This window comes from Oncorhynchus tshawytscha, linkage group LG27 (genome assembly GCF_018296145.1).
Source record: "Oncorhynchus tshawytscha isolate Ot180627B linkage group LG27, Otsh_v2.0, whole genome shotgun sequence".
Lineage (NCBI taxonomy): Eukaryota > Metazoa > Chordata > Actinopteri > Salmoniformes > Salmonidae > Oncorhynchus > Oncorhynchus tshawytscha.
Genome location: NC_056455.1, coordinates 3079474 through 3102257, shown reverse-complemented (window position 1 = coordinate 3102257; position 22784 = coordinate 3079474). Strand labels below are relative to the sequence as shown.

General features: G+C 43.4%; 3 protein-coding genes across 3 annotated transcripts; 2 read left to right on the top strand and 1 right to left on the bottom strand.

The window, feature by feature from the left end:
- Positions 1-2166: 2166 nt before the first annotated feature.
- On the bottom strand, positions 2167-9720 carry LOC112225888. The gene is made up of 4 exons (XM_024390005.1): positions 9624-9720; positions 7703-8172; positions 7144-7542; positions 2167-6437 (listed from the first exon to the last, which is right to left on the bottom strand). The coding sequence occupies exons 2-4, from the start codon at positions 8147-8149 to the stop codon at positions 2499-2501; spliced, it is 4785 nt and encodes a 1594-aa protein (XP_024245773.1). The 5' UTR covers positions 8150-8172; positions 9624-9720; the 3' UTR covers positions 2167-2498.
- Positions 9721-12412: 2692 nt separating this feature from the next.
- On the top strand, positions 12413-16717 carry LOC121841098 (MIEF1 upstream open reading frame protein-like). Its single transcript, XM_042307427.1, has 4 exons — positions 12413-12513; positions 15618-15824; positions 16172-16413; positions 16660-16717. The coding sequence occupies exons 2-3, from the start codon at positions 15752-15754 to the stop codon at positions 16411-16413; spliced, it is 315 nt and encodes a 104-aa protein (XP_042163361.1). The 5' UTR covers positions 12413-12513; positions 15618-15751; the 3' UTR covers positions 16660-16717.
- Positions 16665-22489, top strand: LOC112225887 (mitochondrial dynamics protein MID51). Its single transcript, XM_024390001.2, has 4 exons — positions 16665-16811; positions 17038-17218; positions 20061-20323; positions 20550-22489. Exons 1-4 carry the CDS (start codon positions 16665-16667, stop codon positions 21375-21377), a joined length of 1419 nt encoding a protein of 472 aa, XP_024245769.1. The 3' UTR covers positions 21378-22489.
- The last annotated feature ends 295 nt before the right edge of the window (positions 22490-22784 follow it).

The window sequence follows — 22784 nt, the reverse complement described above, 5'->3', positions numbered from 1 at the left end:
TAGCAATTAACTTAAATGTTATCTCAGTGTTTAAGTTCATTAAGTCTACAAACCTGCACACAGTCTTTCAAAAGTGCAAGACTACTCTCTCTGTGTTTCTCGGGTGTTACGAGAAACTTCTGTGTTGTTGTGAAGTTGTTGCTTCGCTTGTGATCTTGTGGATTTTCAGGCAAAAGTATTTTGCCTCAAAGTGTAAGGTTCTGCATTTATTTTCTTAGTCAACCTTGTGTTCTGGAACGTAGCCCTGTTTCTTTGTGTTTTTGAACATAACCCTGTCTTTCATTTTTGTTCATTGTTTTCACCTGTGTTAGTTACTCACCTTGTCTCATAAGCTCCTTATTTAGTTCAGTACATTGTTTTTTGTGCCTTTGTGAGGTATTGTTCATTTTGACTCTACTAAGCCTTTTCCTAGCTTGTTTGGGGAGAACCAGTTATAGCCTTCAGTCCTAGTTTTGATTCAACTGCCTGTTTGTCTAAATGTGTATGACCGTTGCCTGCCTGTGACCACGATTTCTGCCTTCTGCAATGGCGAAATAAACACCTGTCGCGCTCTGCGTGTGAATCTACACCTTTTTTCCCCTGAGTATTCATTCCACAGAGAGACTCTTGGTGATGGAAGAGATTTAGGAGAGTGTAGTTTTGGGAGATCCGCTTGTTACAAACCATTTCTACTGCTGTTTTTCTATTTAGGCCCTACTCAAAGCGTTCCAGGAGTAAGAATAAGGCCAAAAAATATGACCCAGCAACAATGTCATTTGAATGTTAAAAATACCACAAAGTACAAGATATTGACATTGTTTAATGGCTGACGAAGACAGAGTTTATTAACGCCTTGGTAAGAGAGGAAACAACTGAAAGGATCATACATATAAAACAAACAACAATTCACCTCATAATAATCAATATTTGAACATTCACACAAGTATGGTATTCTCAAGTGTTTTTATAATCATACACAAAACCTCCATTTTCTTAAATAGGGCAGAGAAGTGTCCACCTTGACCAATGTGTTATGTTAACAAATATCTTCTCTCACTTGTTTAGACAGTTGACATGCCTGTGAACAGTAATTATTTTGTGTGAATTGAACCAAGTTATTTCTCATTTAACCAGATATTTTGTAACATGGATAGAGAATGATTAAGGGTTTTACATAGAAGGATTTACAGACAGATACTTTAAAGAATTACAGACAGATCGATGTTTCTACATGTAACAAAATCTTGCTTTGGAAAAAAAATGTTATTTGGTACAATTGGCTTGTCTATACAGCACCAGTCAAAAGTTTGGACACACCTACTCGTTAAAGGGTGTTTATTTTTACTATTTTCTACATCGTAGAATAATGGTGATGACAAACTATGTAATAACCAAAAAAGTGTTAAACAAATCAAAATATATTTTGATTTCAAAGTAGCCACCTTTTGCCTAGAAGACAGCTTTGCACACTTTTGGCATTCTCTCAACCAGCTTCACCTGGAATGCTTTACTAAACATTCTTGAAGGAGTTCCCACATGTGCTGAGCACTTGTTGGCTGCTTTTCCTTCCCTCTGCAGTTCAACTGATCCCAAACCATTGTTGAGGCCAGGTCATCTGATGCAGCATTCCATCACTCTCCTTCTTGGTCAAATAGCCCTTACACAGCCTGGAGGTGTGTTGGGTCATTGTCCTGTCCTGTTGAAAAACAAATTATCGTCCCACTAAGCGCAAACCAGATGGCATGGTGTATCGCTGCATAATGCTGTGATAGCCATGCTGGTTAAGTGTGCCTTGAATTCTAAATACATCACAGACAGTGTTACCAGCAAAGCATCCCCACACCTCATCTATGCTTCATGGTGGGAACCACACATGCAGAGATCATCCGTTCACCAACTATGTGTCTCACAAAGACACAGTGATTGGAACCAAAAATCTCAAATTTAGACTCAGAATAAGGACATATTTCCACCGGTCTAATGTCCATTGCTCGTGTTTCTTGGCCCAAGCAAGTCTCTTCTTCTTATTGGTGTCCTTTAAAATATATTTCAAGGCAAAGGGTGGCTACTTTGAAGAATCTCAAATATAAATTGTATTTGGATTTGTTTAACACTTTTGGTTACTACAAGATTCCATATGTGTTATTTCATAGTCTTAATGTCTTCACTATTATTCTACAATGTCGAAAGTAGTAAAAATAAAGAAAAACCGTTGAATGAGTAGGTGTGTCCAAACTTTTGACTGGTACTGTATATGAAAATATACAAAGGTATATGATAGGAAATACCTCCTATTTGTTGCCCTTCCTCATCTACACAATCAGCACATTTTCAACACACAATCACTGCTCTCTCATAACTGTAACTCATCTCTTGTTCCTAATGTTATAGTATACTTTCAGAGTTTTATAGATATGTTGTCTCGCTTTCTATGCATCCCTTAGGATGTTCAATAAAAGAGCTGACAGTTAGGGGAACTTTTTCATTAGTCTTTGAGTAACTAATGGGTTAGGGATATTTCAAGGCATGTATTTCCTGGCCTTCAAACGGGGTATAATATGTATGTCTCTGATGTCATTATGCTGAAGCAGCCAACACAAATAGCGCTCTGTGCCCATGCCCCACCCACTGGTGAGTAGAGGAATGACCTGCCGCATGTTGATGTACCACTTGTAGGATTCCTCTGGGACAGCGTGATGTCTGAGGGCTTCTTGCACCATCCCGGGGTTGGAGTGACGCTCCCCAAGACCCAGAGTCTCTCCCAATCCCAAGAGGAGGTCCGATGCTTTTGCCTTGCGTCTGCCCGAGCCCTCCACATATGCTTGATAGAAAGCCACTCCCAGGTGGTCCATCTCTGTCAGCCAAACAGCGCCTCCGTACTTCTCAATCAAAACCTTTTCTCCTTTGCGGGTTAACTTCCTGCCAAACTGGGGCTGGTCGTCCTGTACCCACTCCAAGCAGTCTGGAGAGGGCATCATAGGGATGGCCTTGTCCAGCGTGACTCTTGGGAGAGCGGCTCCTCCTTCCAACTTCTCCAGTAAGTCCTGGACATGTGAAAGGGTTCCAGCAGAGTTCAGGATGATGTTGGAGTGTTTTTTCAGCATTGCATTGGTGAGATGAGCCAAGTATCCCTCAGCTATGTGCATGGCAGTATCCATGTCACCCAGGAGCTCGCACTCAACATGGTAGAACTGGTTAAGATGCGTGGCATCTGGATCTTCTCCCCGAAAACTTGGCGATATATAGTATGCCCCCGGCAAGTTCTCTTGGAATCGCAAGAAATACTCCAGCACAAATTGCATGGAGTCAGCCAAGTACACATCCTGCCCCAGCAAGTTGACGTAAACGGGCTCGGAGTCTGATCCCAGGCCCATCGGAGAGGAGATTGTGTCAGTGGTGAGAGGAGTCAGGGCGTACGCGTACTGACAGGTGTTGTTGAAGTACTCCACTGTGCTGTGGAAGAGGGTATTTTGAATTTGAAAGAGATTGCGGTACCACTGGCTCTTGATGGCTAACATGGAGTGGCTCTGTGGGTCCTCCCAGGAACGAGGAGGCCTGCAAAGTGTGATTTTGGTGTGGATTTCTTTTAGAGATTCAGAGCTAGCGGGAGGGCCATCGGCAGATGAGACATACCCGGGGTAGCTTTGGAAGTACTCTGGGAACACCTCAGCAGGCTTGTCACCACGTGGAGGAACCAGAGGTATCAGCTTGACATGGGCATAATCAATCTCAAAGCCCTCAAAGATGAGTGCAACACCTCGAGCATGCATTCCTTCCTCCAGCAGCCCAGCTACTTTACGAGTGGCCAGGATCAGTGATGTGTAATCAGTCTCTTCCAGACAGAAAATGTTGCTTGGCAGTGGTTTACGTGGCACTAGAACTGTGAGTCCAGGTGTATTAGGGTAGGGGGTGAGGAAAGCCACATGATCACTGTCCTCCCACACCCGCCACTGTTGTTCCTCGCCACGGACGATACGGCAGAACAGTCCATTGTGGGAGGGATTTCCTAAGAAGTCATAACACAATGGTGCGTTAGGCGTTGGCAGCTTGTCCCGAATCTTGGCCTGAACCCGGTCCAGATCTGCGTCTTCCCAGCGTGGGCCACTCTTTGAGCTGCAGTAACCTGGGTCACAGGGCTGAAAGTCCTCCTCCCCGGTCAGATGGGGGCACCAGTTGGTTTCCAGGCCATGTAGTGGTAGCACTCGGATATGGGCCAGGGTCTCGGGACGTGGGTTAAATACTAGGGCGCAACGCTGTACCCCCAGTCGTTCGCATAGCAGGTTTGAAACAGCCCGTGCTCCTTGCAACAGTTCTAAGAAATCTGGTACAGTCAACTGAAAGATGCTGCTCGGTCCACTCAGAGTCTTTTGGGTAAGGATGGTGGCACCTGGTGTCCAAGGGTTTGAGTGTAGGTGAGCAACTAGTTTGTCAGTCTCCCAGATCACATTGGAATAACTCTTCATGGGTCTTAGGACTTCGACACGTGCAATGCCACCAACCATGGATGCCACAAAGAACATCCCAGCATTGGTTTCAACAACAGCATCGCCTTTGGCGTCTACAGCAATGATTCCAGCACAGCTGCCCTTCAAGTTCTCAGACATGACTTCTCGACATGCTGCCCTAAGGCTGTAGCCTTTATGATGGTAGAGACTGGCTACTTTTTGAGCAACTGTGTGCCTTAGAAACACATCTCCATCCCCAGAGCAGGTTACTGCAAGCTTGTCATCAGCAAATATACCTGCTCCCACTACTGCTGTGTCCCCAACTCGACCCTTCCATTTTCCCACCAACCCACCTGTGGACGTTGCAGCAGCTAACCTACACCACCGATCCAAAGCAACAGCTCCCACTGTCTGTGGATGGTTGTTCTTGGAGGCATTGCCAGCACTGAGTTTTGCTATCAGCTGTCTGCGACGGACATCAGTTTGGAAGTACTCCGCCCTCATAGGCTTCTCACTCTCTTCTAAGCCTTGCAAAAACTCTTCTGCACCTTCCCCTACTAAGAGTGAGTGTGCGCTCTTCTCCATGATCTGTCTTGCTGCTTTCACTGGGTTCTTCACACTCTGCACACAAGCCACCGACCCAGAGTTCATCCCATTTCCATCTACTATGGTCGCCTCCATCTCATTTTTCCCATCTTTGTTGAAAACCGATCCCTTCCCGGCGTTGAACAGAAAGCAGTCCTCAAGAGCTTGCACACTCCGCTGCACTGCGTCAAGACTACTGCCTCCTTGTTGTAGCACTTGTGCTCCGAGGGTCAGGGCTGTCTGCAGAGCAAATTCAATGACCTCTACCACCTTTGTATTTAGCATCATCTCCTCCCCAGCTCCACCATGGATCACCAGAGTAAAGTCTGGACTCATGTTGGAGGCAGAGTCAGAGGGAAGTGTTGACTTGGACATTATCTTGCCTTGTTTTTGGCCTGCTGGACTAATACTTTTGTGAATTTCCCCTTGGGTGGATCCATTCCTTCTTCCTACTTGTCCTTCTTGCAGCAGACACTCCATGGCTCCCATTTGCCCGGCTACGGCATATCTGACAGCGAGAAGCATCACCAGCTTCAGATTTACTTTCAGGCTATCTTGAAGCTTCTCCAACACTGTGGCAAAGGTGCCTTTCCCATTGAGCACCATGCGGACCCGGTCTCTCCTCCCCAGGTAGGTTACAGCCAGTTGGTCTTTAGCGTACACATTCCCTACAGCAAGCTCCACTCCCTCCATCAAATCCTTGCCAGTAAGATAAACGGAGGGGCACCCAAAGGGGTCAAGAAACTTCTTGAGAGGGTTGTCTGGAGACATGGACCAGCGTAGGGCTGCGAGGTGAGGGCCCACACCATGTCCACTTTTAGTGGCTTTGATCAGGTTCTTGTGCTCCAGGAAAGCCACATGGAACAGACGGAGCAGTTCGTTCGTGTATCGAGGATTGTTATCTGGTCCAATGCAGGATTCCAAAGCACTAATGAGCTGGCAGGATTGCATGGTGAGGGAGTATGTCGGATCGCAGCGGCCGTGCTTGTAGTGACGCATATGGGTAGGGGTTACAAGAATGTGGCTGGCAGCAGATTCCCCAAGAGTCTGCCTTAGGGAGAGCTGCAAGGAAAAGTTGATCCAGGCATCGTACAGGCCCCTGTGACCCCGGAGGGTAGCAAAGACATCTGGGTAAGAGGGAACCTCAAACGTGATTATGGGATGAATTGCTTTAGGGGGGGACTTTGGGGAGTCTGTTTTAGTTATACCCTTTAGTGGGAATGCTAGGGGTCTTGGGGAGGAGGAATCGGCCTTGTTAAGATAGGCTGACCCATTGCTTTCTGTGTTGGCCTGGACTAGGTCCACATTAAGAGACTCAGAGAGATACCACACAGTCTCAGCCACTAACCCAGCCACCATTCCATCCAGTGCACTGTGCTCGAACACCATCCCTGCTGTGCTGTCTTTGAATACCACCAGGTTCACCACCTGTAGAAAAAGTATAGAAAAATAGTTTTTATTTTACTTGTGATACTTGTGATGTTTGCTTGTGATGTTGAGCTAAAGAGGAACCGATGTTTTCAAGTCTTGTGTCAGTGAGTTAATAAACTGAAGTTTGTTGGGTGCAATTATGTATGGCTGATGTGCAGTAAAGATCCACTTACAATTTGATTCAATATAGAAACATTTATTTAACTCCATTATCTAGCGTATATTTTTGTCAACACATAAAATCATGTTCCAGGTTTTAAATGAGATGCATAATTTAAGACCATATCCTCATCCGGTAACCCGATGAATCCAGTTGATTCACTACAACACCACTGTACTGTACTGTATTGTAAGGACAGACGCTGGGAGACAAGAGGCAAGTACAGGGAGCGAATACTTAATGAATAAACAGACAGGAAACAAAACACGAACAGCGTCTGGACAAGGCACACATAACAACATTAATACTGACTCTGGAAAGAAACAGAGGAAATTATAGATATAGGGGAGGTAATTAATAATGTGATGGAGTCCAGGTGAGTCCGATGAAGCGCAGATGCGCGTAACGATGGTGACAGGTGTGCGTAATGATGAGCAGCCTGGCGGCCTCGAGCACCAGAGAGGGGGAGCGGAAACAGACATGACACTGTATTGTAGTAGTTGTCATCCACAATTACAGTACCACAAACATCCCATACTGTACCTTGTCATAGTATCTCAGACAGGGCCCATCTCCTCCTCCCAGTCTGACAGCGTTGAGGGTGTCTGCCAGATCAGCTGGTGGATTGCAGTCTTCCAGGGAGAGAGCCACCACAGCACTCTCCATCAACCCCAGTGAGGCGGCCGCTTCCCCACCTGCTCTAAGGATCTCCTCCCTCACTGCACTCCAGGCTTGCCGCTGCAGGGCAGAGAGGCCACAGATGGCAGAGGGCTCATTGTCCTTGGCAGCTCTATGTTGGCTCATCACATGAGCCACTTGGCTGTAGATGTCAAGGAACGGTAAAGGGGACATAGGACCACCTGGGCTGAGACGCTGCAGTATGTTGACTGAAAATACCTCTCCAGCACAGATTACGATGGCATGGAGGCAGTCTGGGTATAGCTGTAATACAAATAGCACATTAAGAAGTAGGAGATAATCACATTAGATGAAAATAAGACAAGGGAGTATGATAAACTGTTATCATTATCATCAGAGATGGTGTATGAAAGCACAAAACAACATTGAGTCAAAGTACTCTATTTTTTTCCCCAAAGCTTACTTTAATCTCATCTTGGGTCCTCCCAGGAATGCGGCTGGCAGCAAACACCTCTGATTGCTGTGTGCGCTCAGTTTGCCCCTCTCCCTCTACCAGCGAAGGCTCACTATACATCTTGGCCACAGCCCAGAGCAGAGCGGCAGCCCTCTCAAGTTGGGCACACTCCTTCTTGGCTCTGGAGGGGGACAGGACAGCGGGGATGGCTGTCGAGGTGGGCAGTGGGTCGGTGCATGAGAGCAGCCGGCTCTTGAATTGCTCTGTCACCCAGTTCTCTCGGCCAGAGGCGGCAGCCGCCAAGCAGTTTTGGGCCTCCTGCAGGACCTCCCTCTGTTGGCTAAGGGTGTTTTTGAATTGAGGGTAGAGCTCGGGGCTCAGGGTGAGCTGGAGCACACGGCTTGCCTCTTGTAAGGTGACATCTAGCTCTGGAATAGGGTAATCGAGAAGTGCCATCCTGTCCTGTTGATAGGGGGAACCTAATGCAATGAGAGAGCGAGGATGGACAATCAATTGAGTTACTGTAAAGACACTCAGGTAATTTGCCCCAATATTCCCTCTCAACCATAGTATGCAAAAACGTGACATATTAACCTGTATGAGTAGTAAAGGCTGTAATTCAATCAGGCTATTCATATTATCTAGGAGAAGAGCTCATGAGATACACAGAGGACTCTTTATGGATTCATTTGGCTGATGTGAATACAATACCTCCTGTAAGGTCAATGTATCCTTTGATACATCCCTTAATAATAAGAATAGCATAGTGTGTGTATTGCCAGTTGTCATGGGAATATGTCTCATGCTGCATGACCCCGTTGGGGTAATTAGATTCATGCTGATTCGCCTAGTCAGTCTCTCTTTACAATGCTGCCTGTTTTCCATTCTTCTAAGGCCGAATGATGTACAATCTATGCCTCTGACCTTGTGATTACCAGGAAGTTACTAATTATTATAACTAAATTAAGTTACAATCGATAGGTTTCATGTTACCACCTTCATAAACGGTATAGGTAATATATAAATTCAGAAATAAACTATAGGATTAAACTGTATTATTTAAGTACCAAATTGTAATATTTACCATAAAAATAAACTAATAACAGAGTTGTGTCACTTTTGTCAAAATGGAGTTTCATTAAAACCAGTTATCAGCAAACTAAACCAGCTTATTAGATGTCAAAATCATGTCACAGAATACATTTTTGTTTATTTTGAATTTCCTCTCTTGTACTTTGTAAATTAAATGTTTACAATTAACTTTTGAATGTAATAGCAGCTCTCTTCTAGAGAAGAGCTCTCTACAATCTCAGGGCAACACAACTGCAACACAACCAAAATATACTGTGTGTAAGGGTTACAATGTGTAAGTTCCTCAAATGTGATTGTGACAACCCCACTGACAACCAATGCTATTATATTTTGCATGCCTAAAATACATGTAAAATAACAACACAGCTATTATAATAAAAACATTTTCCCTCTGCCTAAGGCAACTTTTTGTCATCAAAGTGGCTAAGACCAATTACAATGATTTAGACTATAAATAGGAGACTAAATTATTTAAGTTGACATACATTATCAGGGGTATGTCCTGAAGTCCATACACCTCTCAACAGTATTAGCAAGGAGGCTGCCCTCTACTAAAGAATGTATCATACCACTATGACTCATTCAAGCGTGACTAACATTAAAACATGCATTTCAAGATAGACCAGCATACACATCTGGCTCAGCTTCGTAAGTGAAAAATAATGCAAATTGTAGGTACATAAAATACCACTATGATCAAAAACACAAGCATTCACAGATACATGGCTCTTATATTACACTCTGTAATAAGTAGATAAAGTTGTGTTATTCCTACAGCCATTGTTTGTATGTGTATAAGCTCATAAAATGTAATTTATGAAAGTAGAAACTAGTTTACCTCAATACCGAATACACTTCAAGATATGCACGCTCCGTAAGATGCAGCGATAGTCAGTGAACAGCAAGTTTTGTTGTACCACACAAACAAGGGTTGGCTATAATATGTACCTAGTGATTCCAATTAAGGAATTACATTTCCTGTCTCTCAATAGACACTGGGTGAATCTGAGGCAGCCTCTCACTGCAAATACTCTTCCCGAATGGCCAATGTCAATGTTCAACGAACGTTAGATCTCTTTTTAAAGGTTTTTCAGGTGCCTAATTAGTTTCACGCTTTATGCTCTATTTCACCCAAACAGTCATTGACAGACAGTTTTCCACATGACCTTTTAACCCCTGTGACTTTACATTAAACGCACTAAGTGGTTTCGAAAATGTCTCCTGGTACATGACTCCTGGTCTCCATAATTAGATTTGTTGCTACAGTAGAATTAGAGGCATGAGGCTGAATTAGTAATGACTGTCTCTCGCAATGGCTTATGCCATCTCCAGTTACAATAGGCTTAACGATTTAACACAATTTAGACCATATTCGAAAGCACTTTTACAAATATCACTGCTGCCAGTGACTTGGTTCCTTGTGAAGTTCAGTTAGGTAGACAAACATAATCTGACTCACAAACATCATCCTGATGGCCATAGGGAAAAAAGTCTGTGGTTTATTTTTTAATACAGACCACCATACATTCAATCATGTGACGTAACTATACAAGTATTTCCTTGGTATTCTTGATTATGATCAATAGTATCCAGTTCTGAAATATTGGAATAGCTCAGGGTTCCCTTGGACTGGCGCAGCGGTCTAAGGCACTGCATCTCAGTGCTAGAGGCGTCACTACAGACCCTGGTTTGATTCCAGGCTGTTCCACAACCGACCGTGATTGGGAGTCCCATTGGGCGGCACACAATTGACGTTGTTAGGGTTTGGCCAGGGTAGGCTTTCATTGTAAGTAAGAATTTGTTCTTAATTGACTTGCCTAGTTAAATAAAAATCCCTATTTCACTAAATTAGCAAATTGCCAAAAAATGTCCATACCTCCAGTCAAAGTGTCAAAGTTGTGTGATGAGCCTCCTGAGGTTTCACACCTATATTTATACTCTGGTGCATGCTTTTTCTTATTGTGTACATAGTAAAACCCATGCCTTGTTTCCCTTTCCTCCCTTAGTGGAAACTGTTCTTAACATATGGGTCTGGCCAATGTAGTTTCACTTTCAAAACTGGTGCTTTTCCCAAAACTCACTGACCACAACTACCCGAAGCCCCCTGAACTCAGCTGCCCAAAACCCCCCTGACCTCTGACCTCAGTTGCCTGAGACACCCTGACCGAAGTAGGCCTCACCAGCCTTAGACAGACACACCTTAGACAGAACTGTGCTGTACATTTTTATTGTAAATCAAATACAATTCTTAGCCATTTTTTAAACATTTTTTAAACTTTAGACATATAGTATTCAACATTACTCCTTTTGTCAGTCTTTCTATTTGGAGTTGTGCTCTTCACAAAGGCACCTAGCCAAAACGTGGGGCATTGTTTCTGTTTGTTTAAGATTATGATTTTTTGAGAGAATATAATTAAATGTAAGCCTTTGGATAAGATTGCTGACAATGCAGATTATTGTGCCTCATTTTCACTAAGGGTAATTTAGCAGACAAAGTACTCCGACATTCTTAATGGGGACAAACAGTATGTGATTGTTTGCGAGCTGCTTAGTTAAGCTAGTTGTGAGATTTCACCACTTAATGGCGTTTGGTTCCCCAATCTCAGAAACAACTTTGATTAGTTATGTGTAATTCCTAAGTAGCTGTTTCTTCAATTACACAACAGTAAGAATGTAGATATTAATGATAACAACATTTTTATATTTTGTTATTAGTTATATTATTTGATATTGAATACTGCACTGTTGGGGAGGGCAAGGGCAAGTTAAGCATTTCTGTGTACTTAGGCATGTGACAAATAAAACTTGAAACCACCAGCAACATGGTGCCCAGCCCGTATGGGCATATAAGACAAGATATCAAGTGTCACGTATGTGTGTACAAAACACAAAACAAAATGTTACATTAAACAAATGGAATGCAATTAACACTTAAATGCATAATTAGCAATCATAACAAAGTACAGTTTTCACCTTGTCTCTCTACACAAACAATACAATTCTCCTTCTCTACCCCAGGAAAATTAATTGTGCAATTTGTGAAAAAGAACTTCAGCCTGTGTTCATCCTGTAGTCAAACACTTCATGAATGAGCACCAACAATTTTACCAAATAGAACATGTCTCAAATCATCATACAGAGGGCAAATAAACACAAAATGGGCTTCACTTTATATTAACCCAAGATCACATAATACACACATTTTTCTTCTTCGGGGACTTGTTGAATCTACCCATCTCTGGTGCCAGAGGGATTGTGCCGTATCTTAACAGCTCACAAACTGACCAATACATATTAATATGAGTGTTTTATTATATGTGTAACATTTATCCTAGTCATGTCCTTGTAATCAGTGATAATGCTACAGGTGATAAAACAATTCCCCAACAATAAAGTAATACTCCACTCTCCTCTAGCCTACTCTGGTCTACTCATTTAGTCCTAATATTACTTTGGCTTATGATCTTATTCACATATGTTTCTTATACGACTTCTTTATAAAAATGATTTATTCCATCAGAGAAATGTGTAGGTTTGTAGGCTAAATAAGATTGAGTGCTGTAATATCACATTTCTCAACCATAAAAATACTTCAAACCGGATGTAGTAACTCCAGTGCAAAAAATAAGTAGCCAATACCTTCCTGTTTTTTCATTCTGACCCCGGCGTGAGGGGGAACTGTGTCTGTTGTACTTTTAAGGATACATCTTTGAAATAGTTTCTCGAACGTAAGTTCAGCGTTCTCTCTTGACAATGTAAAAATGTTGATCTGTCAATATCCTATATTTTTATTCAATTGATTGTGAGTATCAGTTCCTCAATGTGTAAGGTCAGCCTCGTTCAGCTTTGTTCCCTTTGATTGGCTAGTAGCTAATAGTATTATTTATTTTTTTATCAGTTAAGGTTAGTTAGCTTTTTACAGTAGTACTAACGTGATTTTTGTATTTTATTTTTACTGTTAGCCAATTAAAGGGAACAATGCTCATGCTACTGGTTTTGCTATTCTAGTAACGTTATCTAGCTAATTGTTAGCTCACTTATCGTACTGTCTATACGGACAACGGCAGAAGCAACTAAAAAAGTTTGCTAGCTAACATTACATTGTTAACATGTGTTCTGCTGGGCTAGTGCTATCGTAAACTATATAGCTAGCTAATGTCAGATGAAAGGGTTTAGCTAGCTAGCTAGTTCAGTATCTTCAGTTTATTTTATGTGTTGCTCTGGTCTGACACGGCTGCATAGCTGACTAAACTCAACTCACGATTTCAAGTTGAGTTTAATCGGCTAGGCTTCCTGCAGACTAGACAGGCGTAACATAGCTAATGTTAGCTAGTTTTCAAATTAACTTGATGACTTGCTGCTAGCTAGTAGTACCAACAATCGGTATAACGACCACCGAATCTACAGCAGCAAATGACCAGTTTCATCTCTTATCTCATCATTCACAATGGTTATCTAGCTAAATTTGCCCTATCAAATTTTATTGGTCACACACACACATGGTTAGCAGATGTTATTGCGAGTGTAGTGAAATGCTTAAGATTCTAGACCCGACAGTGCAGCAGTATCTAACAGTTAACGTTAATATCTAACAATTTCACAACAAAATCCTAATACACACAATCGAGTAAAGGAATGGGATGATTATATATATATATGGATGAGCAGTGACAGAGCGGCTAAGATGCAATAGATAGTAAAGTATAGATAGTGAAGGATCCAGTATGAGATGCGAGATATGTAAACATTCTTAAAGTGGCATTACTAAAGTGACTAGTGTTCCATTTATTAAAGTGGCCAATGATATCAAGTCTGTAGGTAGGCAGCCGCCTCTGTGCTAGTGGTGGCTGTTTATCAATCTGATGGCCTTGAGATAGAAGCTGTTTTTCAATCTCTGTCCCAGTTTTGATGCACCTGTACTGACCTCGCCTTCTGGATGGAAGCAGGGTGAACAGGTAGTGGTTATTTTCCTTGATGATCTTTTTTGCCTTCCTGTGACATTGGGTGTTGTACATGTCCTGGAGGGCAAGTAGTTTACCCCGGTGATGCGTTGTGCAGACCGCACCACCCTCTGGAGAGCCCTGCAGTTGTGGGCGGTGCAGTTGCCGTACCAGACGGTGATACAGCCCGACAGGATGCTCTCAATTGTGTACCTGTAAAAGTTAGTGGGGGTTTTCGGGGACGAGCCACATTTTTTTTCAGCCTCCTGAGGTTGACGAGGCGTTGTTGCCTTCTTCACCACACTGTCTGTGTGCATGGACCATTTCAGTTTGTCGGTTAAATGTACACAAAGGAACTTAAAACTTTCCACCTTAATGATAAGTTTGGAGGGTACTGTGGTGTTGAATGCTGAGCTGTATTCAATTAACAGCATTCTTACATAGGTATTCCTCTTGTCCAGATGGGATAGTGCAGTGTGATGTCGATTGCATCGTCTGTGGACCTATTGGGGCGGTAAGCAAATTTGAGTGGGTCTTGGGTAATGGAGGGTGGAGGTGGTAAGGTGGAGGTGATATGATCCTTGACTAGTCTCTCAAAGCACTTCATGATGACATAAGTGAGTGCTATGGGGCAATACTCATTTCAGTTAACTTAGCTTTCTTGGGAACAGGAACAATGGTGGCCATCTTGAAGCATATGGGAACAGCAGACTGGGGTAGGGATGGATTGAATTTGTCTGTAAACACACCAGCCAGCTGGTCTGCGCATACTTTGAGGACGTGGCTAGGGATGCCGTCTGGCGAGGGTTTTACTCACATCGGCCACGGAGGAGGAGAGCCCACAGTCTTTGGTAGCGGGCTGTGGCACTGTATTGTCCTCAAAGCTTGCAAAGAGGTTGTTTTAATTTGTCTGGGAGCAAGACGTCGATGTCTGCTACGGGGATGGTTTTCTTTTTGTAATCGGTGATCATCTTTAGACCCTGCCACATACGTCTCGTGTTTGAGCCGTTGAATTGCGACTCCACTTTGTCTCTACTTACGCTTTGCTTGTTTGATTGCCTTACGGAGGGAATAACTACACTGTTTGTATTCAGTAATATTTCCAGTCGCCTTGCAATGCAGTGGTACGCGCTTTCAGTTTTGTGAGAATGCTACCATCAATCCACGGTTTCTGGTTAGGGAAGGTTTTAATAGTCACAGTGGTTACAACATCTCCTATACACTTCATTATAAACTTGCTCACCGAGTCAGCGTATACGTCAATGTTATTGTCTGAGGCTACCCGGAACATATCCCAGTCCACGTGATCGAAGCAATCTTGAAGCGTGGAATCCAATTGGTCAGACCAGTGTTGGATTAGACCTAAGCAAGGGCGCTTCCTGTTTTTAGTTTTTGCCCATAGGAGGGGAGCAACAAGATGGAGTCATGGTCAGATTTGCCAAAAGGATGGCTGGGAGGGCCTTGTATGCATCGCGGAAGTTAGAGTAGCAGTTGTCGAGTGTGTTACTTGTTTGTGTACTGCAATCGATATGCTGATAGAATTTAGGTAGCCTTGTTCTCTGATTAGCTTTGTTAAAATCCCCAGCTACAATAAATGCAACCTTGGGATACATGGTTTCCAGTTTGCGTGAAGTTCCTTGATGGACGCCTTGGTATCCGCTTGCGGGGGGATATGCATGGCTGTGACGATAACCAAGTAGAGTTCCCTTGGGAGATAATACGGTCAGCATTTGATTGTAAGGAATTCTAGGTTAGGTGAACAAAAGGACTTGAGTGTACGGACTCTGACAGCAAGTCCCTAACTAGCCATGTCTCTGTGAAACAGAGTGTGTTACAATCCCTGATATCTCTTTGGAAAACAACTCTTGCCCTAATTTTGTTTACTTAACTAGGGACTGGACATTAGCGAGTAATATACTCCGAAGCGGTGGGTGGTGTGCACGCATCCGAAGCCTCACTAGAAGACCTCTCTGGCACCCTCTCCTCCTACGGCATTGTTTTGGGTTGGCCTCTGGAATCAGTTGAAATGCCCTGGGAGGTGCAGACAAAGGATCCGCTTTGGGAAAGTCGTATTCCTAGTCGTATTGCTGGTTGTGCTGGTAAGTCTGATATCTAATAGTTCTTCCCGGCTGTATGTAGTAACACTTAGGGTTTTCTAGGCTAACAATGTAAGAAATAATACATAAAAAAAAAAAAATACTGCACAGTTTCCTAAGGACTTGAAGCGAAGCTGTCATCTCTATCGGCGCCATCTTGCCACCAAGTAGTTGAAGTTACTGTTCAGGATTAGTATAGCCTAACTTGGTCCATGTTGTCCCTCTGCTTCACCAATGGCAGATGCCTAGGCGACAGTGTTCGAAAGTAAAAGAGAATACTACCCTTGCATATAATGAAGACCTATTCTATTGAAATAAATAAACGTCCTACTGTCTCTCTCTCCTCACAGGAGTCCTCCCCTCTCCATGTGCATCCCTAATGGGCGGCTGGTCTCGTATTGCGGTGCTGGAGCTGTACCGAGCACTGCTCCGTGCAGGGTGCCACCTTCACTACACAGACCGCAACTGCTACCAGCGCGCCGTGGCTGGGGAGTTCCGCCGCTGCCAGGCCCTGACCGTGCCGAGCGACAAGGAGGACGCACTGAAGAGGGGCCAGTTCTTCCTCAGCAGTAGACTGGGGGGGCTGATGTAGGTGGGGGTCAACCATCCAACCACACCTTTAGCAAGACGTGCTTGTGTCAGACCACTAACAGGTAAACTATTCAGATATTTAACTGACCACCTATCCTATCGCTCTCATAAGATGATACATATTTTAATAATAAAAGTTACACAGTCCTTGAGTTATGGTAATAGATGCAGGACTCTTCACATCTGCATAAGTTCTTTCTTTGTTCTTCTCTCATAGTTTTTCCCTTCTAACTCTACATTCACAAAGACAGAATGGCGGGAGTGAACGGTGACCGTAAAGGAAAGAAGGATGACAACGGAATGGGCACGGCCGTTTACTTTTTGCTCTCTAATGCCAAGCTTGTGCTTGGGGTCGGAGGAGCTGCCATGCTTGGCATTGCAACACTAGCAGTCAAAAGAGTAAGTGGGACATTCTCTAAGCAATTATTTTCTTGTAAATGTTATCATGTATGTTATTTGTCCCTTGTGCCAGTTCAGTAGTAGGCTAAATGTGATCACCTCTCACTATTTGGCTTCTGATCTCCACATCAGTAATTTCACTGTTTTTAACCACGAGTGGAAGACATGTCCATTTCATGAAACATTCTAATGGACAATAAAGCTTTTCAATTCAATCTCCTTTCAGATGTATGACCGTGCCATAAGTGCTCCGACCAGCCCTACTAAGATGGAACCATCAGGGAAAAGGAGCTGGGAGGAGCCCAGGTGGATGGGCTCATCACAACGGGTACTTAACCATGACATGAAGTCAACAGTGAGCAGGTCACTGCAGACTCTACCCACCACCTCCAACTCCTTTGAACCAGGTAAGGTACGCTAATGTATTTAGGGTGTCACACACAATGTTATTCTGCATTACAACTATCAACATTGCTCATATAACAGTTACAATCGTGTCGTTAGCTCACCCCACAGCGTGAAACGTTGCCAATGGCGCTACCAAACTGGTACTTTTTCAGTGGTGCGACTGGTTAGTACATTGTCAAGCAGGATGGTTATGCGTGTTGGCAAGGTAGAGGATGTGAGATCAAGTATCGGTAAGGATTGGTGAGTGAGAAATCTATACTGCTAAGCACCACAGGGACGCCTGTTACACTCACACTTGCTCACACTCGTACACATTGCCTATCTGTGTTCAGAGTGAGGCCTGAACGGTAACACTTGGGATTGATGTAGTAGCAGGTGGTCACAGTGGGTTAGTAGTGTGTTTCAGATGGTTTGACCTCATCTCTGTGCAGTGTTTTCTAATCCTTGGCTTTGTCTATTGACGACAGGATGGCTGATGGCAGGATGGCTGTCCTTCCTGTATTGTGGGTGATGCTCAGTGCTTGTTGTAGGAAGCTATAGGGTTGTTCCATTTTATTTCAATCAGTTTTTGACCGCACCTCTTTTGATTTGAACTAAACTTTTCATACATATTTGCCCATGGTTGAAGTGATCAGAAAATTACTTTTTGGACCTGAATACTAAAACATGCAGGAGATAGAGGTGCTCAAAGTTGACCCATTTTTGCATACCATGAGACAACCATGTATTCATCACTTGAAAAGATTAATGGTTAAGTTTGATATAATTTATAAGCTTGAAAACAGGGTTGTCAAACTATATTATAAATTGCATTAAAAAAATATTTAATTGATCTAAAAACATGTAAACTCAGATTTATTTTCATTTTTACATATGTTGATGCTTAGACCCTGATGTATATCATCTGAGGTCTACTGTATGTGTTGTGCCTGCCATTGGTTGAGACACAACACACTCTTGAATACTGGGTGGGTGTCATTTTAATCATAGAAATATAATTCATAGAATGGACCCATCCCTTCAGACAGCTGCAATTTAGCTGGTACACCTTTGAAATGAATTGAATTGAAATTTGACATTCCAATTACTACCGCAAAGATGGCCACCGGTCCACCCACCGTCGAATGTCAATTTAAATGGAATGTCTATTCTATTATCTATATTTATATGATTTCAATAGGTTTCTTATGGAAGATTGACATTGTAATTTTGAAACAACTGATATTCCCATTCAAGTCAATATTTTCTGTGTGGACCTCTGTTAGCAGTTGATGTTACTCTTCAATAACACAGACCCCAAAGCAAATCAGGGGGAGGAAAATTGGTTTATTCTTATTCAAAGAGGACGAATCATGCATGGAGGTAGATGTTCATGCTCCCCTGTCCTCAGTGATTCTCCCCAATGATTCATTACACAGAACAAAGGGACAGGATGTCATTTTTTGTAACCCAGCCCTAGCCTGTGGTTGACCAATTAGAATTCCTTGCGATAAAACTGGGCCAATGGCCAAATAACAAGTATCCTATCTCAGGTTGGACCAAAGAGAACGTGCCACACGTAGCTAGCTGTAAGTTCAGGACTGACATTCCTAACAGATGTTGAACTGAAAACCAACTATTTCCATTGATAATTCCCTATTGACTTTCAGTACTTTTGACCTCACGTCCTCTGCGTCGTGTATTTATCTTCGACATATTCATACACCTCCAATCATCTTTGTGGTCCAATTGGAAAGTTGACATGTCGATGTCATTCCCATTTTAGTGCATTCATCAGCCAAAACATTACACCCACTCTGTATTCAAGTGCATGCTGTGTCTCAACCGATGGCGGTCTCAACATAAACCTCAGATGTAAAATAGGATCCAAGCTACAACATTTGTGAAAATCTGTGTTCACACATTTTTAGATAATTGACGTTAAAGGTTTAAAAAAATATATTTTAAAAAAGGCTATTTTTATTTCCTTTTTTGTTTTAAAGAAATGACCAAATAGTTTGACTATCCTGTTTGTAAGCTTTTAAATTATATCAAACTGAGCCATTTTATCTTTTCAAGAGATAAAGACATGCAGTGGATGTCCCATGGTATGGTGGGGTATGCAACATGAATCACATTTTGGGCACCTCTCTCCTGAATGTTCTGGTATTCAGGTCCAAAAATTCCCTTTCTGACACACTTCTACCATGGGCAAACATGTATGGAAAGTTTTGTTCAAATTTAAAGGGGTGCTGCCAAAGCTATTGAAATCGAATGGAACGACCCTATAGTTTTGTTAGTAGAAGCCCCACTAAATAGACTCAGATGGCTAGTTTCTATTGAGCTCCATTAGATATTTATTTTATAAAGTTAAAAAAATACCTCGAAGTCTGTGGTATTTTGGATGGTTCTCTTATGCCGTGTGTACACTACACAACTTTCAAATCCTAACATTGCTGAGCCTCTCACATTTAACAACTGTCTTTCGTGTCGTTTCTTTGTCTTACCAACTTATTGGTGCTCACGCTAAACAATGTGGCACAAACCAGGGGGGGTCACACACTACAAGATTCTCCACTTGGTCGTGAGGATTCTCAATACGGTCTGATCTCAACTTAAGAAATGGTGTAGCGTATGCCCGGCTTTAGTAGTAGGTTACTCTCTGTAGGAGAGGATCGTTTGTAAACCCAATGGTTTAGCAGCCTCTCTCGTGGTACTTGTTCCCATTAGTTGGGTTTGATTTCCTGTCTTCACCCAATATCCTTTCTTTCGTTCTTATTTACCTCCCAAGCCCCCGATTTTTATAGTTACCCATACCTGCACATTACTAACCTCTGCCTGTCGTGGCTGTATCCCCCTCAGACTGCATGCGGAGGGCGACGGGGCGTGGACGTAGCGCTGCAGGAGAGACCGACCTCCTCCGGGCCAGGATGCGTCTCTCCTTACAGGAGAAACTGTGGGAGTTCTACCAGGAGCGAGTGACCATTCCCGCTGAGGAGCAGGCCACAGCCCGCCGGGCCGCCCTGGACATCTGCGCTGAGCTGAGGATCTTCCTGCACGGCAAGCTGCCCGACATGCCCCTCCGAGAGATGTACCTCAGCGGCAGCCTCTACGATGACCTGCAGGTAATAAGAGGGTAGTAGTAGGACAATTGTATTATCCCTCCGGGGGAAGGGGATAAAGGATAGATATCACTTCACAGGCTTAGGAGTGTTGTGACCACAAACAATGCTTTTTTTTTTATCTCTGTGCTCGTCTCTGGGTTTGAAATGTTGTGGTTTACAAGAATAACACTATTTGCTCTCTCCGACTCTCTCTCTCCGACTCTTTCTTTCTTTCTTTCTTTCTCAGGTGGTGACAGCGGATCACGCTCAGCTCATGGTCCCTCTGACCCTGGAGAAGAACCTGTGGTCGTCAGTGCCCGGTGAGGACACCATTATGAATGTTCCGGGCTTCTGGCTGATTCGCAGGGAGAACCTAGAATACTTCCCCCGAGGCAGCAGCTACTGGGACCGCTGCATGGTAGGAGGCTACCTCTCCCCCAAGTCTGTCTTGGGGGTGTTTGAGAAGCTAGTGGCGGGCTCCATCAACTGGCCGGCCATCGGCAGTGTTCTGGACTACGTGATCCGGCCGGTGGTTCCCTCGGAGACACTCACCCTGGAGGTCCAGTACAAGACGGACCGCCATCTTTATGTGGACTTCCTGCCTCTGCTGGTGATGGACGACGGCGCCTCGCTGATCGCCAAACCACACAGGCTGGCTGCTGAGCGCCACGAAAACCTTTGGCGGCAAAGCTTCCGCGTGGCGGAGACTGCGCGCCTGCGGGCACTGGACCAGGAAGACGGGGGCTGCCGCTGCGCCTGCCTCAAGGTGACTAAAGCTGTGTGCAAGCTGAACCCCGCCTTGGCGCGCCTGTCGGCCAGTCAGCTCACCAGCGCCATACTGCTGCTGAGCGAGAAGGAGGGCGACTGGACCCAGGAGGCGCTGGCTGACCGCTTTCTGCAGTTGCTCCGCTCGCTCGTGGGACACCTGGAGGCCGGGAGGCTCCCCTGTGCCCTGATCCCAAAGGTCAACCTGTTCTGTGAGCTGACGCCAGTGGAGGTGGATGAGTTAGGATATACCCTCTACTGTTCTCTCTCTGACCCAGAGGGACTCCTAAGGACTCCTTATTCTGACTGAGTCTGGTCATGGGTTCGAGGGTTTAGGACAGATGGTATATAATTCTAACTAAGGTTCCATAGATTCCATACTGCAGAAGAGGATATGATAGGTCATTCATATGTGCTTCAGACATGGACCATGTCCCCTGTGACCACGTTGCTGTGTGATTGAGTCAACATCACGTGTCTGGAGTTGCTGTTTCATCAATCAATATGTTTCTCTTGTACTTTTTTTATTTGTGTAATTATGTTTGTGACTAAGTAGAAATGCAAAATCAACCACTTTGGTAGGATATGTTTAACAACATATTTTTGACATGCAAGCCATATCTGCTAAATTCAAATACAGGACCATCCAAATACCAGTTAAACCTCAGATGATGAAACCAGTCTCTTCATAATGGTGCACGTAAGCCGTTTTATAAATAGTACTGTTCAGTAAGCCGTTTTATAAATAGTACTGTTCAGAGGGGTATACTACAAAGCATGATCAAGGAGTTAGCCAGCTAACTTGCCTAGATATCTTAAATTGCTTTTTTTTTTATGTAGAAAGATTATCTTCAAATGGACTTGGTCTAAGTTAAGCTTTCTTAATGAACCTACAGTTACTTCTGGTTGTTTATCTAAGTTGAACCTGCTACATAGTATATCCCTTGGTTTAGGGCTCAGTGTTTGTTGAATTGGGGATTGCTTCATTGGCTAATATTATGTAACCAATTTGGAATGAATGATGTCTGAAAAATATATTTATTAATTATAATTTATGTGGGAATGGAAATTGGTCTATTTGAAAGATATTTTGTTAGCTCCATTCTCAGATTGCTGGTCTTTCAAACTGAGATTATGATGGGTAACATTAGTCTAATGCGAGTTAATATCATGTCTTAACAGGGGCATGAAAGAGATCTTTCAGTCAAGTGAACAAGCCTCAATAATCGGCTCTAGCATTATTGATCTCTACATACATTACCAGTCAAAAGTTTTAAAACACCTACTCATTCAAGGGTTTTTCTTTATTTTTACTATTTTCTACATTTTAGAATATTAGTTAAGTTCTCAAAACTAAGAAATGACACACATGGAATCATGTAGTAACAAAGAAATGTTAAATAAATCCAAATGCATTTTGTATTTGAGATTCTTCAAATAGCTACGCTTTGCCTTGATGACGGCTTTGCATACTCTTGGCATTCTCTCAACCAGCTTCACCTGGAATGCTTTTCCAACAGTCTTGGAGTTCCCACATATGCTGAGCACTTGTTGGCTGCTTTTCCTTCACTCTGCGGTCCGACTCATCCCAAACCATCTCAGTTGAGGTGATTGTGGAGGCCAGGTCATCTGATGCAGCACTCATCACTCTCATTCTTGATAAAATAGCCCTTGCACACCCTGGATGTGTGTTAGGTCATTGTTCTGTTGAAAAATG